The sequence below is a fragment of the Quercus robur genome, chromosome 12 (genome assembly GCF_932294415.1).
Source record: "Quercus robur chromosome 12, dhQueRobu3.1, whole genome shotgun sequence".
Lineage (NCBI taxonomy): Eukaryota > Viridiplantae > Streptophyta > Magnoliopsida > Fagales > Fagaceae > Quercus > Quercus robur.
Window position 1 is genome coordinate 17,300,916 of NC_065545.1, and position 27,642 is coordinate 17,328,557.

General features: G+C 34.6%; 1 protein-coding gene and 1 long non-coding RNA gene across 5 annotated transcripts in view; one reads left to right on the plus strand and one right to left on the minus strand.

Moving 5' to 3' along the window:
• Positions 1–90: 90 nt before the first annotated feature.
• LOC126709878 (uncharacterized) lies at positions 91–5,082 on the minus strand. Of its 3 annotated transcripts, none has more exons than XR_007649502.1 (3): positions 4,851–5,082; positions 4,056–4,421; positions 91–606 (listed from the first exon to the last, which is right to left on the minus strand). It is a non-coding gene; the product is annotated as an uncharacterized LOC126709878 (long non-coding RNA). The 3 variants fall into 3 exon arrangements; XR_007649501.1 differs by lacking the exon at positions 91–606 and adding an exon at positions 2,290–2,420 and having other exon boundaries at positions 2,516–4,421; XR_007649500.1 differs by lacking the exon at positions 91–606 and having other exon boundaries at positions 2,869–4,421; positions 4,857–5,082.
• An 835-nt stretch (positions 5,083–5,917) lies between these two features.
• Positions 5,918–27,642, plus strand: part of LOC126708850 (cytoplasmic 60S subunit biogenesis factor REI1 homolog 1) — a 49,522-nt gene continuing 27,797 nt past the window's right edge. Inside the window, exon 1 of one of the 2 annotated variants that reach the window (XM_050408823.1) lies at positions 5,918–5,952. In XM_050408823.1, coding sequence (XP_050264780.1) covers positions 5,939–5,952 — 14 coding nt within the window. In that variant the 5' untranslated portion in view covers positions 5,918–5,938. Of the gene's footprint in view, positions 5,953–6,694; positions 6,730–27,642 lie in introns of those variants that run through there. The other variant, XM_050408824.1, reaches the window with a different exon arrangement.

Sequence of the window (27,642 nt, forward strand, 5' to 3'; positions counted from 1 at the left end):
TTTTTTTTTTTAAAACTACCTTTTTTTAGGAGATTATAAAATTCCTCTTAATCTGTGTTTATGCATGAAATATATTCAAATGAAACATGATAAGGAAAATACAAAACACCTCATCACCATTATAAGATTCTCATTGTAACTCCCCAATTTACATTGCAAAGAGGATAATTAATTTCAAGAATACAAAGTCAAACAAAAAATATATCTTGAGGTAGGGGGGAGAAAAAAAGAGATCCCTTAAAGCCAATCCTTATTTTGTACTTGCCCTGATTGAAACTAAAAATTGGTCCCTCAAGATCAAATGTCCAAGCCTATGTGCTATGATAGGCCTAACCAAGTCTTCCATTATAGAATTTTCTCAATACCAATCATTAAAAGATAAGAGCTGGGACCAATAGAAATCTGCATTGCCTTGCTCTTTCCTTGAGCCATGTACATTTGGTTTTCAATTTCTTAATGCTTCCTACCATTGTCCTTTTCCACCAACTCCTATTTCATTAGGATCTTGATAATATTTGCGCTTTTCTCAGTTTCACCAATATTCATTTTCTTATTTGTCTTTACCTCTTTTTCAACTACTCTTTGGCTCTAAGTAGCAATTAAAACCTAGCAAAATAAAAATAAAATATTCATAAAAAAATAGCATTAGCATAAAACATAAAATGATGCATTGAGTTGCACTCTATAAAACTCAGAAGGATTATTGTATCATAAATTATCCAATTTGTTGGTCACTAATTGGGTGTAGGTGCAAACTCATGCATATCAAGAATTGGGTATAAGGTTGTAACGTTGAATGCTCATAGGACACCAAGACTAAACTAGTTCAAAACATAGTTCTAATGTTTATTCATTTAAAAAAAGTTAATTTGTTAATAATCTGCATATCAAGAATCAAAGAATATATATGCATTGATTTAGGAGTGACCATTGTTCAAAGAAAATAACTTAGAAACAGATGGATTGTGGATGAGATTTTTGAAGACTTTTCCTAAAGACACTATATCTAGGTAAATGGTAAAATTTATAAATATTTGACCCAATAGAATAACATCCCAAAACAATAAAGGAAGATATCTTTCTACTTCGCTCTTGTAGAAAACATCCATCCCTCATAGCATCTTGCCAAAGACAACATGGCATTTCATCCCAACCTTAAAAGGAAACAAAAAGCAGGCATGTACGAAAGAGAAAAAGGTGTCCTAGTTATGAAAAATGTGCGCTAGGCAATTGGTACAAATTACCATTGTTCAAATACATTTAAAAATGATAATAAAAAAATCCTTTACTCCATTGTTCATCATTGCTAGTTTCTCCCCAATTAAATTTCATCATTCAACCATTAACACAACCAACAAATGTCACCATATTATAGTTCACACTTGCCGTCAAGGTGCACATATGTTGCTAATTCAAAATATGTACACTTAAAGTCATGTAATGAGTCTACTCACACCTAAATATGATAAAACATCTTGATCTACTTTAATTGAGTACCACACTACTTATTTAATATGAAAAACAACTTAAACATGAGGTTATATGCAACAACAACATGAGTTTATATGCAAATTAAGATTAGTGCACAAAGTTCCAAAATAATTCAACAAAACAAAGTATTCAACATTATGAGTGATAGAAACTAACAAAAAAATAGATACTAAGATACCCAAACTTGTAATAAATATTTAGATATTTGGGTTTCGTCACACATTCAAGCATTTATTCAAATACAATAGAGAAACCAAATAGTGTGTGCCCTTTTAAAAATAAAAATAAAACCCTTAATTGTCAGTCTTCCAAGGAGGGAGAAAGAGATTGGCATTAAAAAAATAGACATATTTGCATATTCCCCTTCCTCTTGAAATCATACTAACTTGGCCTGCTTAAAAAAAATGGGGGATATATTGTATGGGTTTTTCTTTAGAAGAAATTGATTAGAGTAGCAATTGAAACAAACACAGCATACACAATAAGAAAAGTAGAAGTTTGTTTGGCGAAAATGTTGCTTTGCTTTGACTTTGGAGTTGTGATGGTTATGAAAAAGGGTAAGAAAGTGATATCTTTTGCTATCTCCAAGAGATCTAGTACCTGATAGCATTTGAATTGTAGGCTGAAGATATTTCATGGGTGCCTAAAACAATGCCAATGAATAATAAAACTTTAACATTTGCGCAATAAAAAACTATGATATCTAAAATTTAGAACTGAACAAAGAGAACGGAAATTTTTTTGAACAAAAAAAAATAAAGAAAGAGATATAGAGAGAAAGAGACTAAATTCCAAACCACATCAAAAAAAAACCCTTCTGTCTTCTTTGTTAACTTCAAAGTTCAACCGAAGCCTCTCCCTATTGCCTGTACCTTCTTTGTTTGCAATTTTTTTTTCTTGCTCTTCTCTCTTGCTGCCTTGTGACGTCCCTTGTACGGCGAAAAGGAAATCTAATATAAACTAATAAAATCTAAGCCAAAAGCCTAAATCATATTTAACGACCTAATTTTAAAAATATAAATACCAGCAGTCTAACAGTAGCAGTAAGGCTGAAGATTGTGGTAAGACAATCTCACAATGGCGGTTCCTAACCTTTTGATTTAGTAATCTTCTTGCAAAATACCCACCATCTTATCTGACAAAGATCTTTGTGAATTTGTGCTTTGACAAAAGGACGAAAAAAACATACAGAAAAATACCTTTATTTAAGGAAGAAAATAGGTAGTTTTGATGGTAGTTAGCTTTGGATGAGTGGGTTAATGTTTGTGTGAGATTTAGGGCCTATTTGGTAGGCAAGCTCAAACTCACATTTTCAGTTTTTAAACAACCTTACACACATTTACACACACTTTTTTCACCCACACGTATTTCAAAAAATTACAAACAACATTACTCAAACTTCTCTACCAAATGGGCCCTTAGTGTCTGGCTTTAATTTTTTAGATGTGTTTGTTTCGTATAGTATAACCTTTCGCTTTTTAACTTAAGCATTGTAGAGTTTTAAATGGGGTTTTTTTCTATATGTCAGAACAGCTATATTGATGAGGCCTTGTGATCATGATGAAGATGCAACAACCAACAACCTATTATTGATATAGCACGTTGATTAATAAATTAACCAAATAAGTAAACATACTAAGGACACATAAACAAAAAAACAGAACTCTCACTAAAGTGTTTGACTTCCTTAGACAATGTAGCTCAAGTCATAGCAAACCTAAAATGTAATTAATGGGGAAAAAAATTCAACCTCAATCCTAAAGCCTACTTGATGTATTTTAAAACGAAATAAAATTTGGTGTATTTTTAATAGAATACAACATTGGTTCATTAAAAGACACAAATTAAGCTATTATTATTTCTGCACATGCATAAACCCCAAAACTTCATGGCATATCCCATTTTAGAGAAGGAAAACACATAAAAATGCACCCAAAATTTTCCATGATTAACATATCATAATGCTTAACGATATGGCATGAAGGGAGTTCTAAATAAGAGAACTTAAAGAAAAGACCCACAAATAAAGGCATGGAATATTCATTGATAATTGTCAGGTGGAATGGTCATTGTCAATTTCTACTTTGCTATTCATTAAGAAGTTTTATACTAAAATTCAATTTAGTTTCACGGTGCTTGCTCTTATATTCATAATTAATTCAATCTAATATTAATGGCCACTTATAAGTGGTAATAGAACTAAAAAAAATTAACTATATAAAAATCATCTACCACTAAAAACTACTGTATTCCTGTTTTTTGTCATATATTCGCCAATTTCAAAACTGGGCAAAGTTGTACATTAAGGAATCAATCCATGAGAATGTGCACATGTTTAGACTTTTTGAGGAGAAGCACTAATATTAAAAGTTAGATTCACTACTTCTAAGAGGCATCTAAAAAATTAATTAATCTTCATGTTGATCATAGCAATATACAATTAAATAAATATATTGAAGAAAATTCAAATAAAATGTATGTAAAGAAACATCCGGTAGAAGTACTATAAACAAATAGAAAAGAACATAATAAATCATATAAGAAATGTGTAAAACAATACGTACCTGTTTAGGTATAGATTATTGTAGAGAGAGAAACAACATCTAGCAAAGAAGACATGGTTGGCAGCATAGCATGCAGATTGTAAAATTAATCATAGAATAGCCCAAAACCATTTTATTCCTAATACTTAAAACAAAAAATAAATAAATAAATAAAAAATTCTAACCCAAATACCTAGATGAAAACAAAATAAATTCTAACCCAAATACCTAAAAATCAAACTAATCCAACCAGATATCCAAACATAAAACATATTTAACATTCAATTAAAAAAAATTACCGGTGATGGTTCCAATAAAGTGGAAACTATACCTGGTAGTACTGCTTCTAATCAGACTTGGATTGCTTCCAAGGATTTGCCTTTCCACCTACAAACCCAGAAAAAGAAAAGCTAAAGAAAAACCCTTTAATGTTTTATTACACAGATTTGAAATTGAAATCAATCAATGACAAATGAAATCTACAATTGAATCCAAGAGAGAGTTAAATAAATCTAAATTTGTACTTGATAAACGCTGAATGAACAAATTGGAAACTCTTTGCAAGGAATGCTCATTTCGGAAGCGTGAAGAAATTGAAGAGACCAAAAATACTCTCTGCTTTGTAATCCAAAAATTACCTAAAACAATTTTAACTCGAAAATCCAAAAACAAACCAAAGCAACACATATACCCTAACCATAAACCAAATCTAATCCTATAATCTTGATCAAAACCAAATCTAACCCAAATGCCTAAATTGAAACACTTAAACATAAATCATAGTTATCGTGTAATTTTAAAAAGAATAAAGAAAACCTTCACCGGTAATGGTTTCGACTGCATGACTGTGGTGGCTACCTTGAAATTTATCTCTCTATCGATCTCTGCTCTTCATCTGTTTTAATGGGTTCATAAGCTCGACTGAAGGCGCTTTCGATCTCTCTTTTGTAACGTTTTTGATCTCCGTTCTTCTACAGTGTACGAAATCTCTCTTTGTACCTCTCTGTTCTTTTTTGTTTTTTCTCTTACAGCAAACCATCACGGTAACGTGAAATATAGGGCTCGCATTGTTTATACAACATATTTCATTGTTTAAAAAACATTACACATATTTTCACACACACATATTTCTATAAAATACAAACGTTACTAAAACAACATTATCAAACCAGCCCTTTCAGTGTAAAAAATGAATGGCTTTTATTATGTTTGTTTCAGGCTGAACAGGTGTAAAGTGCGAGCTGTTATTGTTTTAATGGGAAAAGTGGCAGATTTTTAGATAGACTTTTTTCCTTAGGTGGAAAAACGGCTTCAATTGTAGGAAAAAACTTCTACTTTTATATACAGTATTAGATTATTAAAAAATTAGAATGATGAAAATATAGGAGTAATTTTGATTTTGTTTTTATATAATTTTTTTTTTCCATAATATCATTTTCTTTCTTCTTTCTTCTTTCTTCCCAATTAAAAAAAAATGGTGGGACTAGGTTAAAAACTCCATCCATCTCATTTTCATTCCTTTTCTTTTCATTACACCAACCAAAAAAAAAAAAAAATCACATTTCTCTCTCCCATTTTTCTTCCTCCCACAACCAAACATAGCATAGCTTTTGTAGCCCAATGTCAACAGAAAGGTCCAAAATTCAGCTTAATAATGGACTAGAGGAATCAGGCCCAAAGTCCCTATTGGCAGTGAGCCCAAAGAGCAATACCTTTGCTATTGTGCAAGCATGTTGTATTTGTCTGGTCCACCGACAGTGGACCACCGTTTCACGTTCTATACGCTGTCGTATAATATATTCTCATCTCATCTATATATAAATAGGCCTCCCCTCCATTTTCGCATTCTGATTCTCTCTCTCTTTTTCTTTTTCTCTGTGTGTGAAATATTTGATAGATAGAGAATGCCTGGTTTAACCTGCAACGTACGCTTGCAACAAAAAGTTCAACGACAATACCGAGCAAGAGCAAAAGCTATAATGATAGGAAACTCACTTATGACACCTCGTCACCTCCACATGTTCTCACACTAGTTGCAACTCTGTCGTACATGTCCTCAATCAACTTGATATACTTTACAGGAACTCATTTCTTTTCCAAAACTCACCACATAACCTCTCTAGGAACGTGTCATATACATTTTCTAAGTCACCTAAATAACTTTTTATCATTTACCCAATTGCTTATCATTTTAGTAACATCTTTTTTAGCAAGAAAATGGGTGAACAGAAAAAAACCCAAATTTCTCATTGAACTACATTCAAAATCATAACTTGAAAATACCCTTTTCTCATTTACCCAATTATATATCAATTCAGTATCATCTCTTGGGAGTAAATATCATAGTAAAAGAAGAAAAGACAAAAAAATAAATAATAGATAAAATAAAAAATAAAAACCGAACCTACCCAAGACAGTGGTGAGGGTATTAAGGTAAGTGTCAATCATTTCCTCCCTAGTTGGGGCAGGGTCTTTAGGGAACTCCATGACTATGAGCCAGTGGTTATAGTCACACCCAGGTAGCATAATGGTCTCTCTGGGCCACCATTTCACATTCTATAAGTTGTCGTATAATATATTCTCATCTCATCTATATATAAATAGGCCTCCCTTCCATTTCCGCATTCTGATTCTCTCTCTCTTTCTTTTTCTCTGTGTGTGAAATATTTGATAGATAGAGAATGCCTGGTTTAACCTGCAATGTATGCTTGCAACAAAGAGTTCAACGACAATACTGAGCAAGAGCAAAAGCTACAGTACAAGTCCGAATGGTACCGTTACAATCTCAAGCGCAAGCTCTCTCTCTCTCTCTCTCTCTCTCTCTCTCTCTCTCTCTTCATATATCAATCATTTATTCATTGTTATTTAACAGACACCTTGTATCTCATTGGACCACTTATCGTCCGTCGTACATGGAATGCAACCAATGATCCAAATCGAAACACGCGACACAAGAATCGGAAAGACTCCCAATCATGTCACTTGTAAAAGGCACAAACTTTAGTATATAATTACACATTTTTTTGCTCCTTGACGAAGTAATCAACAAGTGGAATGCCAAAAGTCAAAATTCCTAATGCCATGCTTGCCAAATAGACCTGGCCTAGGAATGGAGTGCAATTGATGGACATGAAGATTACAGGGCTTATGTGAGCTCGACCTTGCTTCTCTTCTATACTCTATATAAAAAACAGGATAGTTGAGCTATTTGTACTTGGCAAAATGACACTTTAAAACAGTAGAGGCTCAACAAAGGGGCCAAAATGGCCAAATACCACAAATTTTTGAAATATTTTGTAAAAAAACACTGTTTCGGAACTATATAGGGAAATACCACTTTTTATGGAACTCGAGTTTCTTAAACTCGAGTTCCTAGGAGTTTTGCCACCGTGGCACTACTGAGGTGGAAATTGGGCCATTAAAAAAAATTGTGGTACTCGAGCATGATAAACTCGAGTACCATGTAACACAATACTTAAGTATACCAGGCTCGAGTGCCATTTTATAATAAAATGCTTTTTTTTTTTTCTAAGGTACTCGAGCTCACCAAGCTCGAGTTCCTTATAACATTTTTTTTTTTTTTTTTTTTGTTGTTGTTGTTGTTGGGATTATTGACAAATAAACATAAACATAAAAATAAGTAGCTTTTTTTATGTTTTTATTTATTTAAATAGAAGCATTGTAAAATATAGAGATTTTAATTTCAAAATATGAATTTAATTTCTACATTAAGTAAAATTGTTCACTATTTTCTCATAAAATTTTTCCCAGGGGCGTTGCCCCCAAACCCCCAAAACGCTTGTCCATGAGCACTTCGACTTGGGCCTGTCAGCCCAAGTCTCTGCTCCATGGACTAAGCCTCAAAAAATCTCCCATTAAAAACCACACAACATTATTCAAGTTAGGTCAGATCGTCAACATGAATTAAATGATACTCTTAAAGTGTGGATGAAATGTTTTATAATGCTTAAATTTATAAAATATACTAGTGAAAGTTCCATGCGTTGCATGGCTTTAATCCTGAATTTTCTTTATATATTTTTTTGAGAAATTATAACTAAATGAGTTATTATTACATAATTTTAGAATTATTTTCTAACTAAATGAATGATTATTATAATATAACATGCATAATTTTGTATATTTACACTTATATATAATATATTTAATTAAGATTGTCAATAAAAAACCTTTCTAATTTTTTTTTTATAACTCCTTATTTATTAATGAAGGAGATGATTTGAACTCAAGCAATTAAATCTTTTATAATACTTGCATATTATTGTTACTTGCAAATGCGTAAGTTGCAACTAAAAAAAAACCACAATCTATTAGTTCTACTAAGGTGAGTTTGGTTCAGCTTTTTCAAACAGTTCTTTTGGAAAAAGTGGAAGTTTTAAAAAGTAAAATATGAAACTGAGGGTTTTTTTTTTTTTTTTTTTTTAAGTAGCATGTTTGGTAAAAACTATCAAAAAATGCTTTTTGACAAAGTTGAGTGTTTGGCTAATACTTATAAAAGTGGCGGTTTGAGTTGTAAATTACCAAAAAAGACAAGATATATATAAAATATATATGTTTTAATTACCTCTCTTTATGCAAGTTATGGACACAATATTTTTTCAAAAATTTCACAATAAATTCTGCATGACAAGTTGTTAATGGTAGGGAAAAATATAATGTCACTAATAGGTCCAAATGAGAATTAATAACAAGTTACTGTGTAAAAATTTATAACAAGTTGTTCACTCTCTTTTCTACGTAAATTATTTTCTGTTCACTATTTAAAAAATTGTTCACTGTTTTCTCATAAAACACCTAGTGAAATCATGATTTCTAAATTTAAAAGCCAAATCTGAATGTTTTTTCATGTTTGAATTTCACAATAATCGAATCTCTTTTTCTGCATTGATAAAATATGTTTCTGCATTGATAAAATATGTTTCTACATTAATAAAATTTCCTCTCTGCACATCATGTTTACTGTATATTCGAATCTGCTTATTGCATTCATAAAATCTATTTTCTGCATAAACTATTTCTAGTATTCTGCATAAAATTATTTTCTGTTCAGCATTATTTAAAAAATTGTTTACTCTCTTTTCTGCGTAAATTATTTAATAATGTGTTAAAGCTAACAAAATAAAAAATACCTGAATATAAAATAGCTTCCTAGAGGGTAGTTGTCAATAATGATCATTCACCAGAATGTTATTGATATTACTCTGTTTATTCAAGATCAAGAACCCAAACAAAGAATTGTCATTTTGTAGTTTATATAAAGGCAGAAATCATTAGAATGAACAAACAAATGTGAATCATATCTAGAATGAAATTTGTATGCAAAGGGAAAAGAGAATGAAACACAAAACAAGATAATCACCTAATCCATGGACTCGTTGTACTTGTTCCTAAGGTTCTAAACCAATTCAAATTCACATCAACATTGACTACCACAATTACATAATTTCTTGATTCAGGACAACCATTGCATCTTTAATGGCTTGGGTAGAACCACCGAAGATGGCATCCATGACAGATTACTATTCACCAGCACGCGTGAATAGCTTCCAGAAAAATCAAGACAGTCCAGACAGATGTTCAAAAGTTACTACTGTTTACTAGCATGCGTAAAAAGAGATCTGATAGATTCTCGAGATCTGATAGATTCCCGAGATCTGAAAGATTCCCAGACAGATGTAGACAGACTATTACTTATTAGTACTAATTTCCATACCACCGACAGATTAACTTAAGTTAAATTTACCTACTCAAGTTACTTTACCATGGTTCATTTCACCTATAAAAGAGACGGACTACGAAGACAGAAGACAAGTTTCTAAGTTTCTAAGATTCTAAGCTTTTAGGTTCCAAGTTTTAGAAAGCCTTTTGTAATAGCCTTCTTTAATATGCCAATATACACGTACGAGAGTCTTGGAAGCGTCGGGCACATCATGCTCGGCAAACCTCCAAAACTAAGTACAGGGAAATCATGTTTTCTAAATTTAAAAGCCAAATCTAAATGCTTTTTCATGTTTGAATTTCACAATAATCGAATCTATTTTTCTGCATTGATAAAATCTGTTTCTACATTAATATAATATGCTTTCTGCACATCATGTTTATTGCATATTCAAATCTGCTTACTGCATTCATAAAATCTATTTTCTGTATTAATTAAAACTATTTATTTTTTTCTCATAAAAATTGTTCACTATTTTCTGCATAAACTGTTTCTAGGATTTTGCATAAAATTGATCATCATGGCTACTCTTATACCACTACTCAGTAAGAGCACAAAGGTGTACAGAAAAAAATTTTATTTTATTATATATGCTTTAAATTTTAAAGATGATTTTCTTATAAAACATTGTAAAAGGACTTTACAAAAGGACATTGATAGAAAGGCTTTGGAATTATATCTTTTTAGCACCAGTGCATTTACTGAAGCATCTGGTTGTCAACTCCCTGGCAAGGAGGTTGGAGATTCAAGCTCCACAAAGACAGAATCACAGTCTCCTAAAAGCTATCTTATGGGAACAAGCTTTTCAAAGCTCCACCCTAAGATTTAGCAAAAAACGAGACTTGCCACGAGACGACAAAAGATCGTGTTCCTATTTATCTTCCTATTTCATACTGCGTTCTATGTAGTAATTATAGAGTAGTCCATGAGCATAAGCAGTATGAGGATAACTCTGATCCGCTAGGTTATGATAACTACGCGTATACAGATTGAAAGACAAATAGATATGCCAAGACAAAATGCTCTCCCGCAGTGATAGATCACTATTCACTGGCGACAGATCACCATTCACCAGCATGCGTGAATAGCTTCCAGACAAATCAAGATAGTCTAGACAGATACAGACAGTTCAGACAGATACAGACAGGTGTTCAAAAGTTACAACTGTTTACTAGCATGCGTAAAAAGAGATCTGATAGATTCCCGAGATCTGAAAGATTCCCAGACAGACGCAGACAGACTACTACTCATCAGTACTAATTTCCATACCACCGACAGATTAACTTGAGTTAAATTTACCTACTTTACCATGGTTCATTTCACCTATAAAATAGACGGACTACAAAGACAGAAGACAAGTTTTTAAGTTTCTAAGATTCTAAGCGTTCAAGTTCCAAGTTTTAGAAATCCTTTTGTAATAGCCTTCCCTCTCCCTCAAAAAGACTTTTGTACTCTCTCCCCCTCAAAAAGATTTTATGAATGCAGTAAGAAGATTTGAATATGCAGTAAACATGATGTGCAGAGAGCAAATTATATTAATGTAGAAATAGATTTTATCAATGCAGAAAAATAGATTCGATTATTGTTAAATTCAAACAAGAAAAAGCATTCAGATTTGGCGTTTAAAATTAGAAAACACGATTTTACTAGGTGTTTTATGAGAAAACAATGAACAATTTATGCAGTGAACAGAGAATAATTTATGCAGAAAAGAGAGTGAACAATTTTTTAAATAATGCTGAATAGAAAATAATTTTATGCAAAATCCTAGAAATAGTTTATGTAGAAAAAAATGAACAATTTTTATGAGAAAACAATGAATAGTTTTAATTAATGCAAAAAACAAATTTTATGAATTTAGTAAGCAGATTTGAATAAATGTACAGATGTACAAATATTCCAGACTTGTTGAGAAATTTGATTTCGTTGAAAGTACAAAATCGTGAAAATTCATTTAGTTATTGTGTACATTAGATGTACAGATCATTCGAATTTGTAAAAAACAAAATTTAGATGTACAGATCGTTCGAATTTGTAAAAAACAAAGTTTAAATGTACAGATCGTTTGAATTTGATTTCGTTGATTGTATAAAATCTTGAAAGTACAAAATAAAATTGTGTAAATTAGATGTACAGATAGTCTGAATTTGTTGAAAAGTTTGAATTCGTTAAATGTACAAAATCGTGAAAATTAAATGGAAAACTGTGTACTAATATATTGATCATCCAAATCTGTTGAAAAATTCGAAATTGTTGAATGAAGAAAATCATGTAAGCTCAATGGAAAATCAAAGAACGTACCAAATTGTTGAGCAGCACATGCAGCATTGCGAACATCGGTGTAGTAATGGTGGACAGCTCACCCCCAAAATTGATGCATAAACTTTCCAGAGATGCTCTGCATCCTTGAAAATAGTGCATTACAAAGGCTTGCATATCTGTGTATTCACGTGGCAAGTCCTTACTTTAGGAGCCATATGGTTTTTTTTGTGAAAGAGTGGTTGGTCTGTGTGGTTTGGATGAGTCTGTATATATTGAAATTATTAATTTTTGCTACAAGTAATGTACAATAAATCTAATTTGGGTGATAAGTGTTATGTGTAACATTTCAAATTACACAAATATTTGAAACATCAACATATCTAACTAGAGGCATTTCACTTCCTAAGGTGTTTCCTACATTACAAAGCAGAGGAGATTATCCAACCAAAGCACAAGAATCATATGTAGCAACAAAGAGCAGCAGGGAAAAAATGACACAATGATTTCATATAAACTTAGCAAAAACTAATGAACAATTAATCTTTAGATTTGTAAAAGTTGAATGTACATAATTATCAGTTGTCTTATATATAGTTAGAAAATAACTTTAAAATTATGTAATAATAACTCATTTAGTTATAATTTCTCAAAAAAATATATAAAGAAAATTCAGGATTAAAGCCATGCAACGCATGGAACTTTCACTAGTATCTTTTATAAATTTAAGCATTGTAAAACATTTCATCCACACTTTAAGGGTATCATTTAATTCATGTTGACGACCTGACTTGATCCGACTTGAAATAATGTTGTGTGGTTTTTAATGGGAGATTTTTTGAGGGCCGAAGCGCTCATGGACAAGCCTCTTGGGGGTTGCCCCCGGGAAAAATTTTATGAGAAAACAGTGAACAGTTTTACTTAATGTAGAAATTAAAATCTCTATATTTTACAATGCTTCTATTTAAATAAATAAAAACATAAAAAAGTTACTTATTTTTATGTTTATGTTTATTTGTCAATAATCCCAACAACAACAACAACAACCAAAAAAAAAAAAAAAAGTTATGAGGAACTCGAGTTCCTTACAAGGTACTCGACCTTGGTCGAATACCTTAGAAAAAAAAAAAAAAAAAAAACAGCATTTTATTATAAAATGGTACTTGAGCCTGGTATACTCGAGTATTGTGTTGTATGGTACTCAAGTTTACCATGCTCGAGTACCACATAATTTTTTTTAATGGCCCAATTTTCACCTCAGCAGTGCCACGGTGGCAAAATTCCTAGAAATTCGAGTCCATAAAAAGTGGTATTTTCCTATATAATTCCAAAACAGTGTTTTTTTACAAAATATTTCAAAAATTTATGGTATTTGGCCATTTTGACCTCAACAGAGGGCTTAAATTACTTTGTTGCTCGTAAAGGTATGCGTGAGCTAAAAAAAAACATTGGAACCTTTTTGGTCTTTTCCTCTATAATCTATTACTGACACATTTAGTTGAAATTACTCTGTTGCTCCTAACTTCATTTATTAGCTAAAAAAAGTGGAGCCCTTTTTAGTCTTTTTGTTGTCAATTTTATAGTGATGCCAGACATTTTGCTTTTTTGATGAAATTACTATGTTGATTTCCTAAGTACATGGGTAGGCTAAAAGTGTTTGGGGGCCTTTTTGTCATTTTGCCTATCAACCCTAGAATGTAGATGCTCCTTGATGCCCTCTGTTTTTTTCTTGTCATTTTGTTCAACTACTCAACTTCTTCACAGCCGCAAATAGAGAATAGGGTGAGATACAGAGATGAAAAAAAAAAAAAAGTCAGCTATGAGCCAACCGATAGAGAAAGAGAAGAAAGAGGGAAAATAGGAAAGTGTTTTGTCTTTTTTTTTTCTCACATGTTTTTTGTTTATCCATATGCACACAAAAGTCAATTTTTTTTTTCTCCTAAGTTTATCACCTGGATTAGCTCGCCGTTAGGGTTCAGAGAGAGAATTTGGGAATCATGATTGCTTCTTCTTTAGATTTTACCGGCATACATGTTTTTTTACTTATCCATATGCACACACAACTCAATTTTTTCTCCCAACTTTATCACCTGGATTACCTCGCTGTTAGGGTTCAGAGAAAAAAAAAATTTAATGATTGATTCTTCTCTAGATTGTTCTGCCATAGCATTCAATTATCAATACTACCGCTCAAATAAGTTTTTTGCATTTAAAGGTTCAAATTCATACTGCATGCAATTCATTTATTTTAGAAAAAAAAAAAAAAAAAACCTTACTTTGTTAAATTGATAACCCATTAATTTTATTTATTCATGCGAAAGTAAATTTTGTATAGGCCTTATTGGACCTAACCTATTATCTTATTCCCATTCTACAGGTTTGATCTGAGTAATTAATTCCGTATATGATATAGATAGTTGTTGTTCAAGGACTGCAGTTTGTTATTTGAGGACAGCTTGATTGTAACTAATAGAATTTATAATTTATACGAAATTTTGATCTATATTTCTTATTCAAATGATTTACCTACTGAAATAAAAAACTAATGCAATGTTTCTCCTTTCTCCTATTCTCAAATGACTAGGATGCGGACGATTTACAATTCCATTAAGGACATTCACCCTGAAACGAAAAATTGGAAAGTTAAAAGTTTTAGTGGCTGAAAAAACAATGCCACAAACATCAACGCAAATTTATTGATTTGTAATGGATGACAAGAAGTGGAAATAAAATATATAATTTTTTTTTTCTCAATTATCAATGAACTAAAGTGAAATATTAATTTGTTTTTTGTATGCACTTGGTCTGAGAAAAATAAAAGGCCCCTAACTCAGTAGCAACATGACTCAAAAAGCATAGTATAACTATACTGTATATAATCGAGGACAATGAAGTCTCAAGGAGAACACATGTTTGAGAAAAAAAAAAGAAACAAAAAAGAAAAGAAAAAATTACAACCTAGGAATCGGCACCTAAGGATTGCTTGGAATTAACACTAAGTGGTGAAAATAAAAAAACAGAAGCTAGAAATAAGCACCTAGGTTACTTGGCTTTAGCACCAAGCAAGTGATATATATAGGAATCCAAGAATCAACACCTAGGCTTACTTGGAATCAACACCAAGCACTAGAAGAAAACTTCCAATCCAAATTTCACTAATTCGTGATCAACTATCTAGAATAACAAGTCCAAGAGCCTGTTAATAAGCTCTCCAAATTACATCTAACATGGAAAGAAAATAAACTTGTAATGAGATTACTTAAGATATGGAAATAAAAATCAAATAGAATCAAATCTCTCTAATTGATCAATCAGCATTAATAAGTAAACTTTGTGCCCGCACCAACTCTCTTGGGTGGGAAAAAACTCAACCCAATCGAATGTAGCTCATGGCAGTAATAGATGGGAGGAAAACCTTGGATTGTGTAATGCTTGGGCTTGGGCATAAGTAAAGAGGAAAGAAGTGGATTGGTAATGGGCTAATTAGGCTTCGATCATATTTAGAGTTTGATGTGGGTTGCCTAGGTTGGGTTTAGGTGGAAATTAGGCTTCGGAAGAGCTACGACAGATTGAAGGGTTTGGGGGATTTTTGTGGATTGCATCAAGCCAAATTGGATGGTCTTGGTTTTTATTTTTTATTCTATGGATTGAGTTAAGGGCTTATTCATTTTCTATTTAAGGGGTCAGGTTGTCTAATCGGGTTAACCGAGTAACCTGGTTATGTTTGTCTTCACACAAAACTTCATCAGTACCAAACTAGAGGATAACATAACAAAGCTAGTGAGCGAGTCTTCTAACACAATTCTGGTGTGAATTGAGTGATGAAGCAGCACATGGAGACAAGGGGATGAAAGCAGCAACAAAGGGCTGAGAAAATCATAACTGCCAATGTATTCGTGATGTGCTATCGAGGCTACCAATTGATGGCAGCTTGATGGTGGGTGATTATCACAATGCAGTGTTTAATGGATAATATGAAGACGGATATGTTCAGATAAGCAAGTCTTTTCCTGGACTAGCGTGGATGCCAATTAGGGGTGTCAAATGGGTGGGTTTGGGCATAATTAAGTTGGGTATATAAAACTCATTTATCCATTAAAACCCAATCAAAGTATAATTGGGTAGGTTTGGATTCAATTAGAGTGAGAGGATTTAGACGGACAAATGAGTTTGGACTTATTTTTCTACCTCTATTCCCAATTTTGCTTGGCGGCAACAGATCGGGTCCTAGATATTTGGGTTGCAATTAATGGGTATTTTGCTTTGTGGTTGGAGCGGTGGGTTGATGACTCCATTAGGTATGGACGGTTTTAGATTGGTGGTAAAATTAATGGTGAGGTTCTATTTTAGGTCACGGCTATAAAGAGGTTGTTGTTGGGGAGTTAACATAACAATTGAGTTTGTAGGTGATGCTATGAGCCTACTCTTAGTGACATAAAATAATCGATTTTTTCTCTAACAGCAAAACTAATGTACTCTTAGTGGATGTTAGTTCTAGCATACTCTTAGTGACAGTATGCTGACAACGCAATGGTCAAAGGTATGCTGATTATCAAAAAAAAAAAGTATGCTGATAACGCAATGGTCAAAGGTTCATGACCTGCGTGGGCCATTCTAAATAGTTTTACCCATAAAAAAAAAAAAAAAAAAAAAAAAAAAAAAAAAAAAAAAAAAAAAAAAAAAAAAGAGAGAGAGAGAGAGAGAGAAAGGTCTCATACTAACATTTTTTCCCCGCATCAACAAAATCAAACTCAAAAAGCAATCCCATTTCTCCCACAACTTTAGCACACATCAAACATGGAGGCTCATATGTGCACACATACAGGCATGCAAATAAAATTAATAAGAGCAACATAGTATTTATCCACATCTTTTTAATTACTAAACACACACTTATTAAAAATTCACCAATTTCCAGGACACCAGCACTCTCCTTCTCACATGCAAACCCATATCCTAAACCCTCCACCAAGTGGATTGGCAATAAGTAGCCTATCCTGCCAGAGCTTTTTCTCGAAAAGAAAAACCGACTTAACCCTCTTCATCTCAAAATTTTCCAAGAAGCAATCTAGTCACTCCAATTTCCAACACTCATCATCCAAATAGCAAACACCTTCGCAACTTTGTTTCAAACACAATTTTATACTAGTAAGCTTTTTCTACACCATGGACACTTTAGACATCCCATCAATTCTCCAGTGACTAAAACAGTAAAACCTAACGAGACCAACTCAAGGTGTGAAAAGAATGCAATTAAGCTCATTATCTCTATAGCTATTCTTCATATAAAAAACCCAAATAAAACCCTTGATTTCAAATATCAACCCAAGCAAGCATACACTCTACGCGTGCAATATTTCTGGTCATATCATACTATCCTTATTCAACCACCATCTTTACCCATTCCTAACTTTAGCGTCTTTAACCTACCAATGCCACCTCCTATTTAGTTAACAAGATCACCGTAGTAAATATAATCAAAAATCAAATTCAATTCTCCGTCTTTACAGAAAAAACATGAGTAACTAACCATTACGCATCTAACATAACACTAAGATAGTCAGTTCTTTGCTTTATATACCACATTTCCTAAGCATTTTATATTTATAAAATAACAATAGCAATCACATTAAGAAGTTAATAACCATTTTCATCACATTAACCACAACCTGAAACCCTAAAAAAAGCCTAATTGCTTGTACCATACATAAAATTACAGTATAGAGAAAAATACACATACTAGAGCTAGAATCGTCAGCGGAAGACGATGCAGAAGAGGACTCGAACTCAGATGAAGAAGACTCGGGGGAAGAAAACATTGTTCAATAGCTTTCCAACACCAGTAGCGATTGTACGAGTAGGAGAGTAGATGAGCCTGGAGAGCCAATTAGGGTTTTCAGGGTCTAGGTTGGCCAATCTTGGCCGCTCGATTGTACGAAGTCCTCGCACTAGCGGCTCGTCTCGGTTGAACCATTTTGCCTCCCGATCGAGGATCGATGGCTTGGCGAGATCTAAAAATGGTGGACATAGTGATTTGAAAACGAAGAGACACAGAGAGAAAAAGCAGTTAGTTTTTGTGAGAGAGAGAGAGAGAGAGAGAGAGAGAGAGAGTTCGTTTTGTTTTGTTGTGCTTGTTGTTTGTGTGTAATTGCATGTTAGAGAAAAAAAAAAGGCCTAAATGCACTTTTAGTCCTTACATTTTGGGATCATTTCTATTTTAGTCCCTACATTTCTATTTTACTACTTTTAGTCTTTAAAATGAAAAAAACGAATTTCATTTTGATCCTTACCATCACTCACATAATGGAAATATCCTACATGGCAAACGGAGTGTACTGTTGGCATATTAAATACTGAGGTGTCCATTAAAATAATATTAAAAATGCCACATCAGCATCCACTTGTCCATTAAAATAATATTAAAATAAATTTATCAATTTTAAAAATTAAAAAAATTACAAAAAAGAAAAAAAAACATAATTAAATTTATCAATATTACTTTATCAATTTCTATTAAACTTTCTCATCAACCAAACACAACATAAAAGTTATTAAATCTTAAAATCTCAAACAAAATCTCCAAGCTCTCTCTGTGTGAAAATCTCAAGTTCTCTCTCCAAGCTATCTCTTTCTACAAAAGTCTCCAAGCTTAAGGTGAAGGTAGGGGTGATTGAAGGTTGGTTTTGGGTGAAGGCGGAGGTGACTGAAGGTGGTTTTGGCTGAAGGGGCTGAATGAAGGTGAGCTCTCTCTCTCTCTCTAAATCCATGGTCGAAATCCCAACTCTCTCTCTCTAAATTCTTTGCTGAAAACCTAGCTTTCTCTCTCTCTCTAAACCTTGGCCAAAAACCCAACTCTCTCTCTCTCTCTAAACCCATGGCCAAAAACCTAATCTATCTCTCTCTCTCTCTCTCTCTCTCTCTCTCTCTCTCTCTCTAAATCCATGGTCGAAATCCCAACTCTCTCTCTCTAAATTCATTGCTGAAAACCTAGCTTTCTCTCTCTCTCTAAACCTTGGCCAAAAACCCAACTCTCTCTCTCTCTCTAAACCCATGGCCAAAAACCTAATCTATCTCTCTCTCTCTCTCTCTCTCTCTCTCTCCATGGTTATTTGTGGTTTCAGATCTTGGGTTTTGTTCATCGATTTGGGATTTGAGTTATAAGTTTTGAGTTTTGTGTTTGGTTTCTTAGAAAGCATAAGAAAATCTGGGTTGAGTTTTGTGTTGGGGCCGAAAAATCTGGGTTTGAGTTTTGTCTTTGTGTAATTGTTGAAGGTCTTTGAGTTTTGTCTCTATGTAATTGTTGAAAAAAATTGGGTTCAGTTTTGGGTTTGGGTTCCGAAATTTTGTTTTTGTAATTGTGGGCATGTTTTTGTGTTTGTGACTTATGATTTTTGTTGATCTGGGTTTTCACCTTGTTGATCTGGGTTTTGAGAGGCAACAATGCACACTTCAGTATGGAAGTCATGGGTTCCTCTCAAAAAATGGAAAAACCCAATGAATCCGGCATCCACAGCCATATGGTCACAATCTTTCAAAAAAAGTGCAGCTCTTTATGAAAGGGTACATAGGTTAATAGACTTTAGATTGCCAAACCATTGGGTTTTCATCCCTTACATTTTCTAAAGAAACTCAATCCATGTAATTTCCATGCTCACGGAATTTCAACTCTCTAACACTAACATAACATTCTTGTATGACTAGTAGTGTTAAATCTATTTTTTCTTTTGGATAATTTGGTTTGTGTATATATATGGATTGATTTTGTTTTGTACAAAATTCTTTTATGATTTTTCTGAGTTTTATTTCTGAGTTTGTATGATTTTTTTTGGGTTTGTGCTCTTGTGTGTTCTTGATGGGTTTGTATGATTTTCTGGGTTAATGTGTTATTTGTGTTTGCGATCTTGTGTTAATGTTTAAATTTGAGTTTGTGTTTTTTGTGTTTGGTTCTGGGTTTGTGCTCTTATGTTATTGTGTTGATGTTTAAATTTTTGATTGTGTTCTTGTGTGTTCTTGTTGAAAATGAATTAAATCTGAATTTATGCATTTTATCTTTTTAAATTTTGTTTTTTTCCTTTTTTATTTTGTTAAAATTGATTGGATAATTTTATATATATATATATATATATACATTTAGGAGCTGACATGGCATTTTTTTTAAATGCCAATTAAAATTTATTATTATTTTTTTAATGGCCACGTCAGCGTTTAATGTGCCAGCAGTGCACGCAATTTGCCATATAAGCAATTTCCGTTAGTGGGCTAATGGTAAGGACCAAAATGGAATGTGTTTTTCATTTTGGGGACTAAAAGTGGTAAAATAGAAATATAGGGACTTTGGAAAATGGAACGCCTGATGGCCCTTTGTTTATGTTTATGTTTAATTAGTCTGTTTTTTCAGTTTAAGTCATTTATGTCCAAACAAGGGATATACAAGTACAACCAAGGGTCCAAGATGAAGATTGTCTCTTCGTCTTTTTAAAATGGTGCATTTTGTTAGAAATGATACTTTTAAAAACGGTATTTCTGTTTTCAAAACACAATAAAAAAGAGTTTATCTAGTTTAAATATTTAAAAGATTAAGTTGTAATTTACACCCTTAACATTTTAAGGTAATTTTTGACTTTCGAAATTTGGATCAAAGGTAGCATTTTGATTTTTTTCCTTGCATCCAAAAGTTGTTTTGATGTCTATTAAATTGACTATCCACCAACTTTGGTGAGGACTTAAGGCTCAAATTTGGATTTTGGCTATCATGTAGCGTCTGCAAGGTGGCAATTATGTGAACAGCTAAAGACTTTATAAGGCCAAAGAGGGACAAGCCCACTTCAAGCAAGGGGTGAAAGTTTAGGAGAACAGTTGAGATGCCCTTAAACATGACAAAACTGCCGAGAATGTAAACTAAGGGGAACCCTAAGAAGAAGAGCTGGTGGGATGGTGTGAAGAATTTGAGAAGGAGAAAACAAGAATCCAAATGAAAACGTACCAAGAATGCAAAAGGCAGAAGGACAAAGCAAATTAGGAAGGCCATGGCTTAGGGTTGTGAAATACCATTTTGTCATGAAAGTACAATGAACCTCAATTTTCTTTGCTTTTGTTGAATCCCTTCCTCCTTGCAAACCAAAACATAGTAGTCTTTGCACACCCTCCTTACTGATCACCAAAAGTTTTTCGAATCTTCTAAATCAAGGTCTGAAGAGTTTCATTTTAGTAAGCACAAACACAGGTACGATAAGGTGACACGAGCAATTTCTAAAAAATTATAGCATAAGATGGTGTAGGGATAAGGGGCCTAAGAATATATGTTGGGTCTTGGGCCTTGTCTGAGGATGCTTATTGGTCCGAGGATAGATAAATAGTAATGAAGACGTAAGACTCAGAACTTCACGAGCAAGTTATGACTGAGAAGGCTTGGGAAGGTAGGCCAAGGAGGAGTATCTCCTCGGCTAAGCGAAGCAGAGGTCAGAAGGTGTGTTCCGTCATCCAGAGTGACATTCCAGGAACTTCTATTGATAAGGATGTGAATCATGAATGTACAAGACAAATGGGAGCTGTGAAATATCTAAGAGAAAGCTACTGCCACCGCATTGAATGCTCTATAGCTAACTCTCTGACCACATTAATGAGAAAATGATATCTGAACAGTACTTTTCAGCCTTATAGCTACTCCCAAAGATTTCAAGAATGTGTTGATGGAACAAGGATCAACACCAGCAATCTAATGTACACATGGAGGGTGAAGATGAAAGAAAGCAGAGAGTATAAAATAGAAGGAAGATCCAGATGGAAGGGGATCAGAAAATTGAGAAAGAAATATTGTAGCAATAAGAGCTGTACTTGTAATCAACTTTAAGAAATATATATAGTAACTGATCTCCTCGGATTGTGCCGATGTCTATTTTCTTTAGAGAAAACCAGTCTATCTTTACCTTATTGTCATTTGGATCCACTATAATTGCTACCCAACTTATTATAGCCTAGTTTTCTAACTCACTCTTTACAAATACATTGTATTAGGCTCTTTGGGCCTAGATCCTTTTAACTTTTAGGCTTAGGACCCAAATCCAACCCCTACAATTGGCTCCGTCTGTGGGAAGTTCTTGTGTTCTAGTAAGCTTAATATTCAATTATGGTAGGTTCAGGTCCAAACCAAGTGGAATATATGGGGTCCCAACATCAAGATCATTTCCTCCATCTTGAACGAAAAAGGGTCTGGGAGGGAAGTGTGCATACCACCCATACTAGTAGGAGTCAATCTCAAGGTGGGAGCCACATCTCCCACGAAGAGAATGCTAGAAACATGCAGCAGGAGATAGATCATTTGCGGAGGAGGCTACGCCGTAAGCGAAGGAGGCTACGCCGTAAGCGAAGGAGAAGGACTCCTTCAAGTTCAGAATCACCCTCTGATGATAATGGTAATTAAATGCCCAGGTCAAGGACTCCTTCCAATGAATCTTTCTCGTGTGATGAGGACTACCATCATGAGCGCAGAAATAGGAGTTCATCTTGCAAAGGCATGGGAAACGATGTTATGAGCAAGGCGTTGAACCAAATTTCCAGGTTGCCTTTCACACATAGAATTGAAGGAGGAAAACTTCCTCGGTGGTTTACTCAGCCAACGTTCACCATGTACAATGGTCAAATAGACCCTATGGAGCATGTAAGTTACTTCAACCAAAGAATGGCTGTCCACTCCAAGAATAAGGCCTTGATGTGTAAGGTGTTTCCGTCCAGTCTAGGGCCTGTGGCAATGAGATGGATTGATGGCCTGGGAGCAGGTTCTATAGATTCCATCAAGGAACTTACCCGGGCATTTGGATCTCGCTTTATCACATGCAATAGGGTTCCTCGACCCTTAGACTCCTTGCTGTGTATGACCATGTGAGAAGGGAAGAGCTTGAAAACGTACTCAGACAGATACTGGGAGATGTTCAATGAGATAGATAGTGACTTTGATGATATGGCCGTAAGAACTTTCAAGGTCGGCCTACCTACTGAGCATGGTTTGAGGAAGTCTTTGATTAGGAAACCTGCTAACAGTGTACGTCAACTCATAGACCGAATTGATAAGTATAAGCGGGTTGAAGAAGACCAACAACAAGGGAAGGGGAAGGCTAAGGTTATCCCTCAGGAAAGGAGGGATTTCAGGTCAGACCGATACAATAATAACCGGCCCCGGAGAGACTTTGCTGGGCAATCGAGGTCTACCACTACTCAAATAGTTAACATGGTGTTCCAAGAACCAATACACCAAAACTTAGAGAAAACCAAGAATGAGTCATTCTTTAAATGGCCAAATAAGATGAGGGGTGACTCCATGAAGCGTAATCAAAGCCTTCATTGCCAATACCACCAGGACCAAAAGCACACCATAAAGGATTATAGAACTTTATGGAATCACCTGGAGCAGCTGGTTCGAGAAGGGAGGTTAAAATAATTTTTGTATCATCCCAGTGGGCAAGGGGGCCAAGCAGGATTGGAACCTCGGAGAAATGCTTCTTCGAGAGCCCTTTGGGCACAATTAATGTCATCCTTGCTGATCGGGGGAGGATTGGTTCTCATCCGCCCAGGGTGATGTCTGTGGCTCGGCCACCTACCGAGGACTCTAGCTATGAGCCAAAGAGGGCTAGGATAGAGATCCGACTAGCGTTGAACTTTTTGAATGAAGATAAGGTTGAAACCATACAACCACATGATGATGCCTTAGTGGTCACCTTTAGGATAGGGGGTATGATGTGAAGAAAGTGTTGGTGGATCAGGGTAGCGGGGCAAAGATTATGTATCTTGAATTGTACCAAGGCCTAAACTTAAAACCGGAGGATTTGATAGGCAATGACTCACCCCTGTTGAGCTTTGATGGGAAGGTTGTTGATGGTGTCACAAAAAACTCTTGAACTCATCCATATGCATCGTCCAACAAAAGACAAGCTAGGACAAACCAAATAGGCTAAGTGATCTCCCAAGTGTCCTGGCTAATCTCGTCCGTCTTTGGACGGACGAGATCCCGTGGGAATCTTACCCATCATCACCTAGACAGTGGGCGGGCTGTCCTAGATGGTCTTGTCCATCTTTAATAAAAGATGGACGAGTTCACCATGGAATGGGCTGTCCAACCTAGGTAACTTCCATAGCGGTTATGAAAATTACCCCCAATTCTCCGGACTCCTCATAGCCTTGCTCTTAATACATGTAATAAACAGGTGTCAGAATTTTTGGCGACTCGTTCCAGTCACGAGTTTTGGTGACTCATTTTGGCGACTTGACCAGTTGCGAAACTCCAGTCGAGAATTCATCCAGAAGCTTTGGCAACTCACTCGCGACTCATCTCGCAACTCGCCAGTCGCGAAAAACGCCCAAAAACAGCTGTTTTTTCTGTTAACTGTTTTTGACATTTCCAATGAACAAAACACATTCTTAATGATCAAAAACGATGAGATTAAGATTGAAACTTGAATTTCATTGATGTTAAAGTGTTAAAATTCAATTTTACATGGTTAAAATCAAACTTAAACAACATCATAACATCAAAATCAGTTTTAATCAAACAATAGTTTCAAAAACTATAATATGCAGAAAAATGACTGTAGAATTTTCACAACTATGAAAATAGTTTTCTTTAATTCTAAAACTCACTAAACATATTATAGAAATTCGAAAATGAAGACCGCTCTAATACAATTGTTGGAAAATCACATGTTTGTATCGCATACAAATCATACGCAGCGAAAAATTAACGGATCTACTTCATTCGTAATTGATAACATGCACTTTTTAAGTTTCAGAATATAGAACAAGAGAGTGTACCTTGGTGCAATGAATTTCAAAACCAAAGATCAGAAGTTCTCGGGAACACTTTCAATCTTCACTCCAATCCCACTAACGCCCAAGATGTGTGGTCTCTCAATTAGTTATATGTGTATGTTCTAGAGAGAATGAGAGAGTGTCCAACACTCACATACATACCATTTCATGAACTTGTTGTATTTCTAAAAATTTTGTATGTTTCTCTCCTAATAACTGATTATCTAATTGGGCTAGCCTTTTGGGCCTTTCCAATTGGGCTTTAGTATGTGACTTGGAGTGGGACCAAAAGTGAACAAATAAGACACTAGCTTTAATGGGCCTTGGGCTTTCTATCAACTCTTGACAAATCCAAAGTTACCATTAATTATATTTAATATCACTATATAAATATAATTGCACTCTAGGCCTTATTAATAAATTATATCCCAAGACTTTATTGTACATGCAACCCCATCATAAAATATTCGTAGTAATACAAAGTCATGAATGTAGACTGCCACTTTGTGAATCACTACATCTTAATCCTTAAGTACTCGGTTTAATCATTTTAAGTTATTCACCATATATTTATGAAATCCAACTTCATAAATATATACTTTAGTAATTTCTTACTAAAGTGGTTAGGCCTAACTCTCTGAATAATTGAACCCGTTAAACTTATCTCAAGGGAATATTTTATATCTCCGTTAAGAGACTATGAATTCCATCTTAGGAATATATGTTCCATCAAAACTAAATGTGACTGCCCAACATACTGAGGTTTGACCGTAACTTTAGATTTCACTCCTGATATATCAAAGCAACCTACATTTCATGATCAGGTCCATTATTCTCTCAGGATTAAGAGTTCATGCAAATAGAAGTCGTGAGATTTATTATTCAATTAACAATCGTTAGGAGAATAATAAATCTCACAGCGGTCCAATTCAATATGTCTTAACTCTTAAAACATATCAACATATCAACTAGAAGTCTCCACTTTCATGATCAAGACAAATCATCTTAGTTAATATGTTATAGTCTTCGCAGATGAAATGGTCAATTCATCACCGACTACGAACTAAATTCTGAGTTTACAAAGAACTTGTGATCTATATCCTCTGTGACTAAATCACATACTATACATCTCATGGACTATATGATAATGTTCGAATATTCATGTTACCAATATTTCAGATAATAATAAAATAACTTTATTAATAACAATATTAAGTCATACATCATGTCATACATAATGTCATACATAATATCATATATAGCATCATACAATAGGATTTAAAGGCACTAATCCTAACAGTGTCCTCTATTCACATGAGTCCGAAACAGGGGTCCATGCGTTGTGGGATTGTGCCGTAGCAAGGGATGTTTGGGCAGGTAGCTTGGTTCGGTTGCAAAAAAGGAGCTCAGGTCAATAGGATGTCCTTCAGTTATTCCATGAACTACTGATTCGACTAACCACAACCGAGTTTGAACTATTCCTGGTTCAGTCTTGGTTGATTTGGAACCAAAGGAACATGGTAATTCATGGAGGAAAGATGAGAGACCCGAGATGGCTTAATAAGAGGGTGTGGGACTACCTTAGTGAGTTTCAACAATCCCAGGACCAGTTGGACACCCAACTGCCAAGGCCGAGTGAAAACACGTGGTATGCCCCATCCGTAACCAACTTTCAAGCTTAACTTTGACGCTGCAATATTTAAGGAGCTGAATTGCTCAGGAGTTGGAGCTATAATCCGAAATGGGAAGGGAGAGGTAATGGCAGCTCTGTCCGCAAGAGGGCCACCAATAGAGGATAGCGAAGAGGCAGAAACACTAGCATGCAGACGAACAGTGGAATTTGCCATTGATGAAGGATTTTCAGACTTGGTCATCGAAGGTGATAATGCAGTGGTTATGACTTCACTCTCATATCCTAAGACTAACAAACATGTCTCGTTAAACCAAAATAATCACTTTTGTGAAACTACGACATTTAAAACACGGCTTTCATTAGGACCTGACTTTCATTATAGTATGTGATATATTAGTTGCAAAAATCTTAGAGCAATTACATCAGTTGATAAAAATTTTCCTTCTATTTTGCACAAAAAAAGCTACTTTTTCTATTTTACACACCTATTTTTACAAAATACCCACATCAGTTTATCTATTCTACACATTTATTCAATAAAATATTCATTCTTTTACAATTTTTTATTATTCTCTCCCTCACTGCTTTTCTCTCACAGACCCAATCCAAAAGGACCGAAACCCATCTCCCTCAGAACAACTCTCTCCATCACAGACCCAAACCACCACCACACAAACCTTAAGATTTTAGCTCCGAAGAAGCACTCGTTCATCACGTCGTTCATCACATCGTTCATCACCTCATCATCGCATCATCATCGCCTCGTCGCTTCAGTGGGTTCCGAAGGTTGATCCTCCTCTGCTGCGGCTGCGAAGGTTGATCGGAGCCTCCTCCAGCTCTCGCCAAAGTCGACGTCAACGAAGACGACACCATGTTCTCTAGCCAAACCCGACCAGAATCTCAGAGTCCCGACGCCGACAAAGAGAATTGGCAAAAAGATGATGAAGCTCAGAAAAAGGGAGAAAGGTGAGAGTGAGGGTTTGACGATCGACGGCAGTGGAGGCATGGTTTGACCGGCGGCAATGGTGAGAGTGAGAGCAAATGAGGAAAAGGGGGAGTGAGGTGAGGTGAGAGCAGAGACAAGGAGAGAGTCAGGTGAGAGTGAGAGTGAGAGCAGAGACAAGAGAGAGAAAAAACTAATAAAAAATGAAATACACATGCTACAGTAACCGTGCACG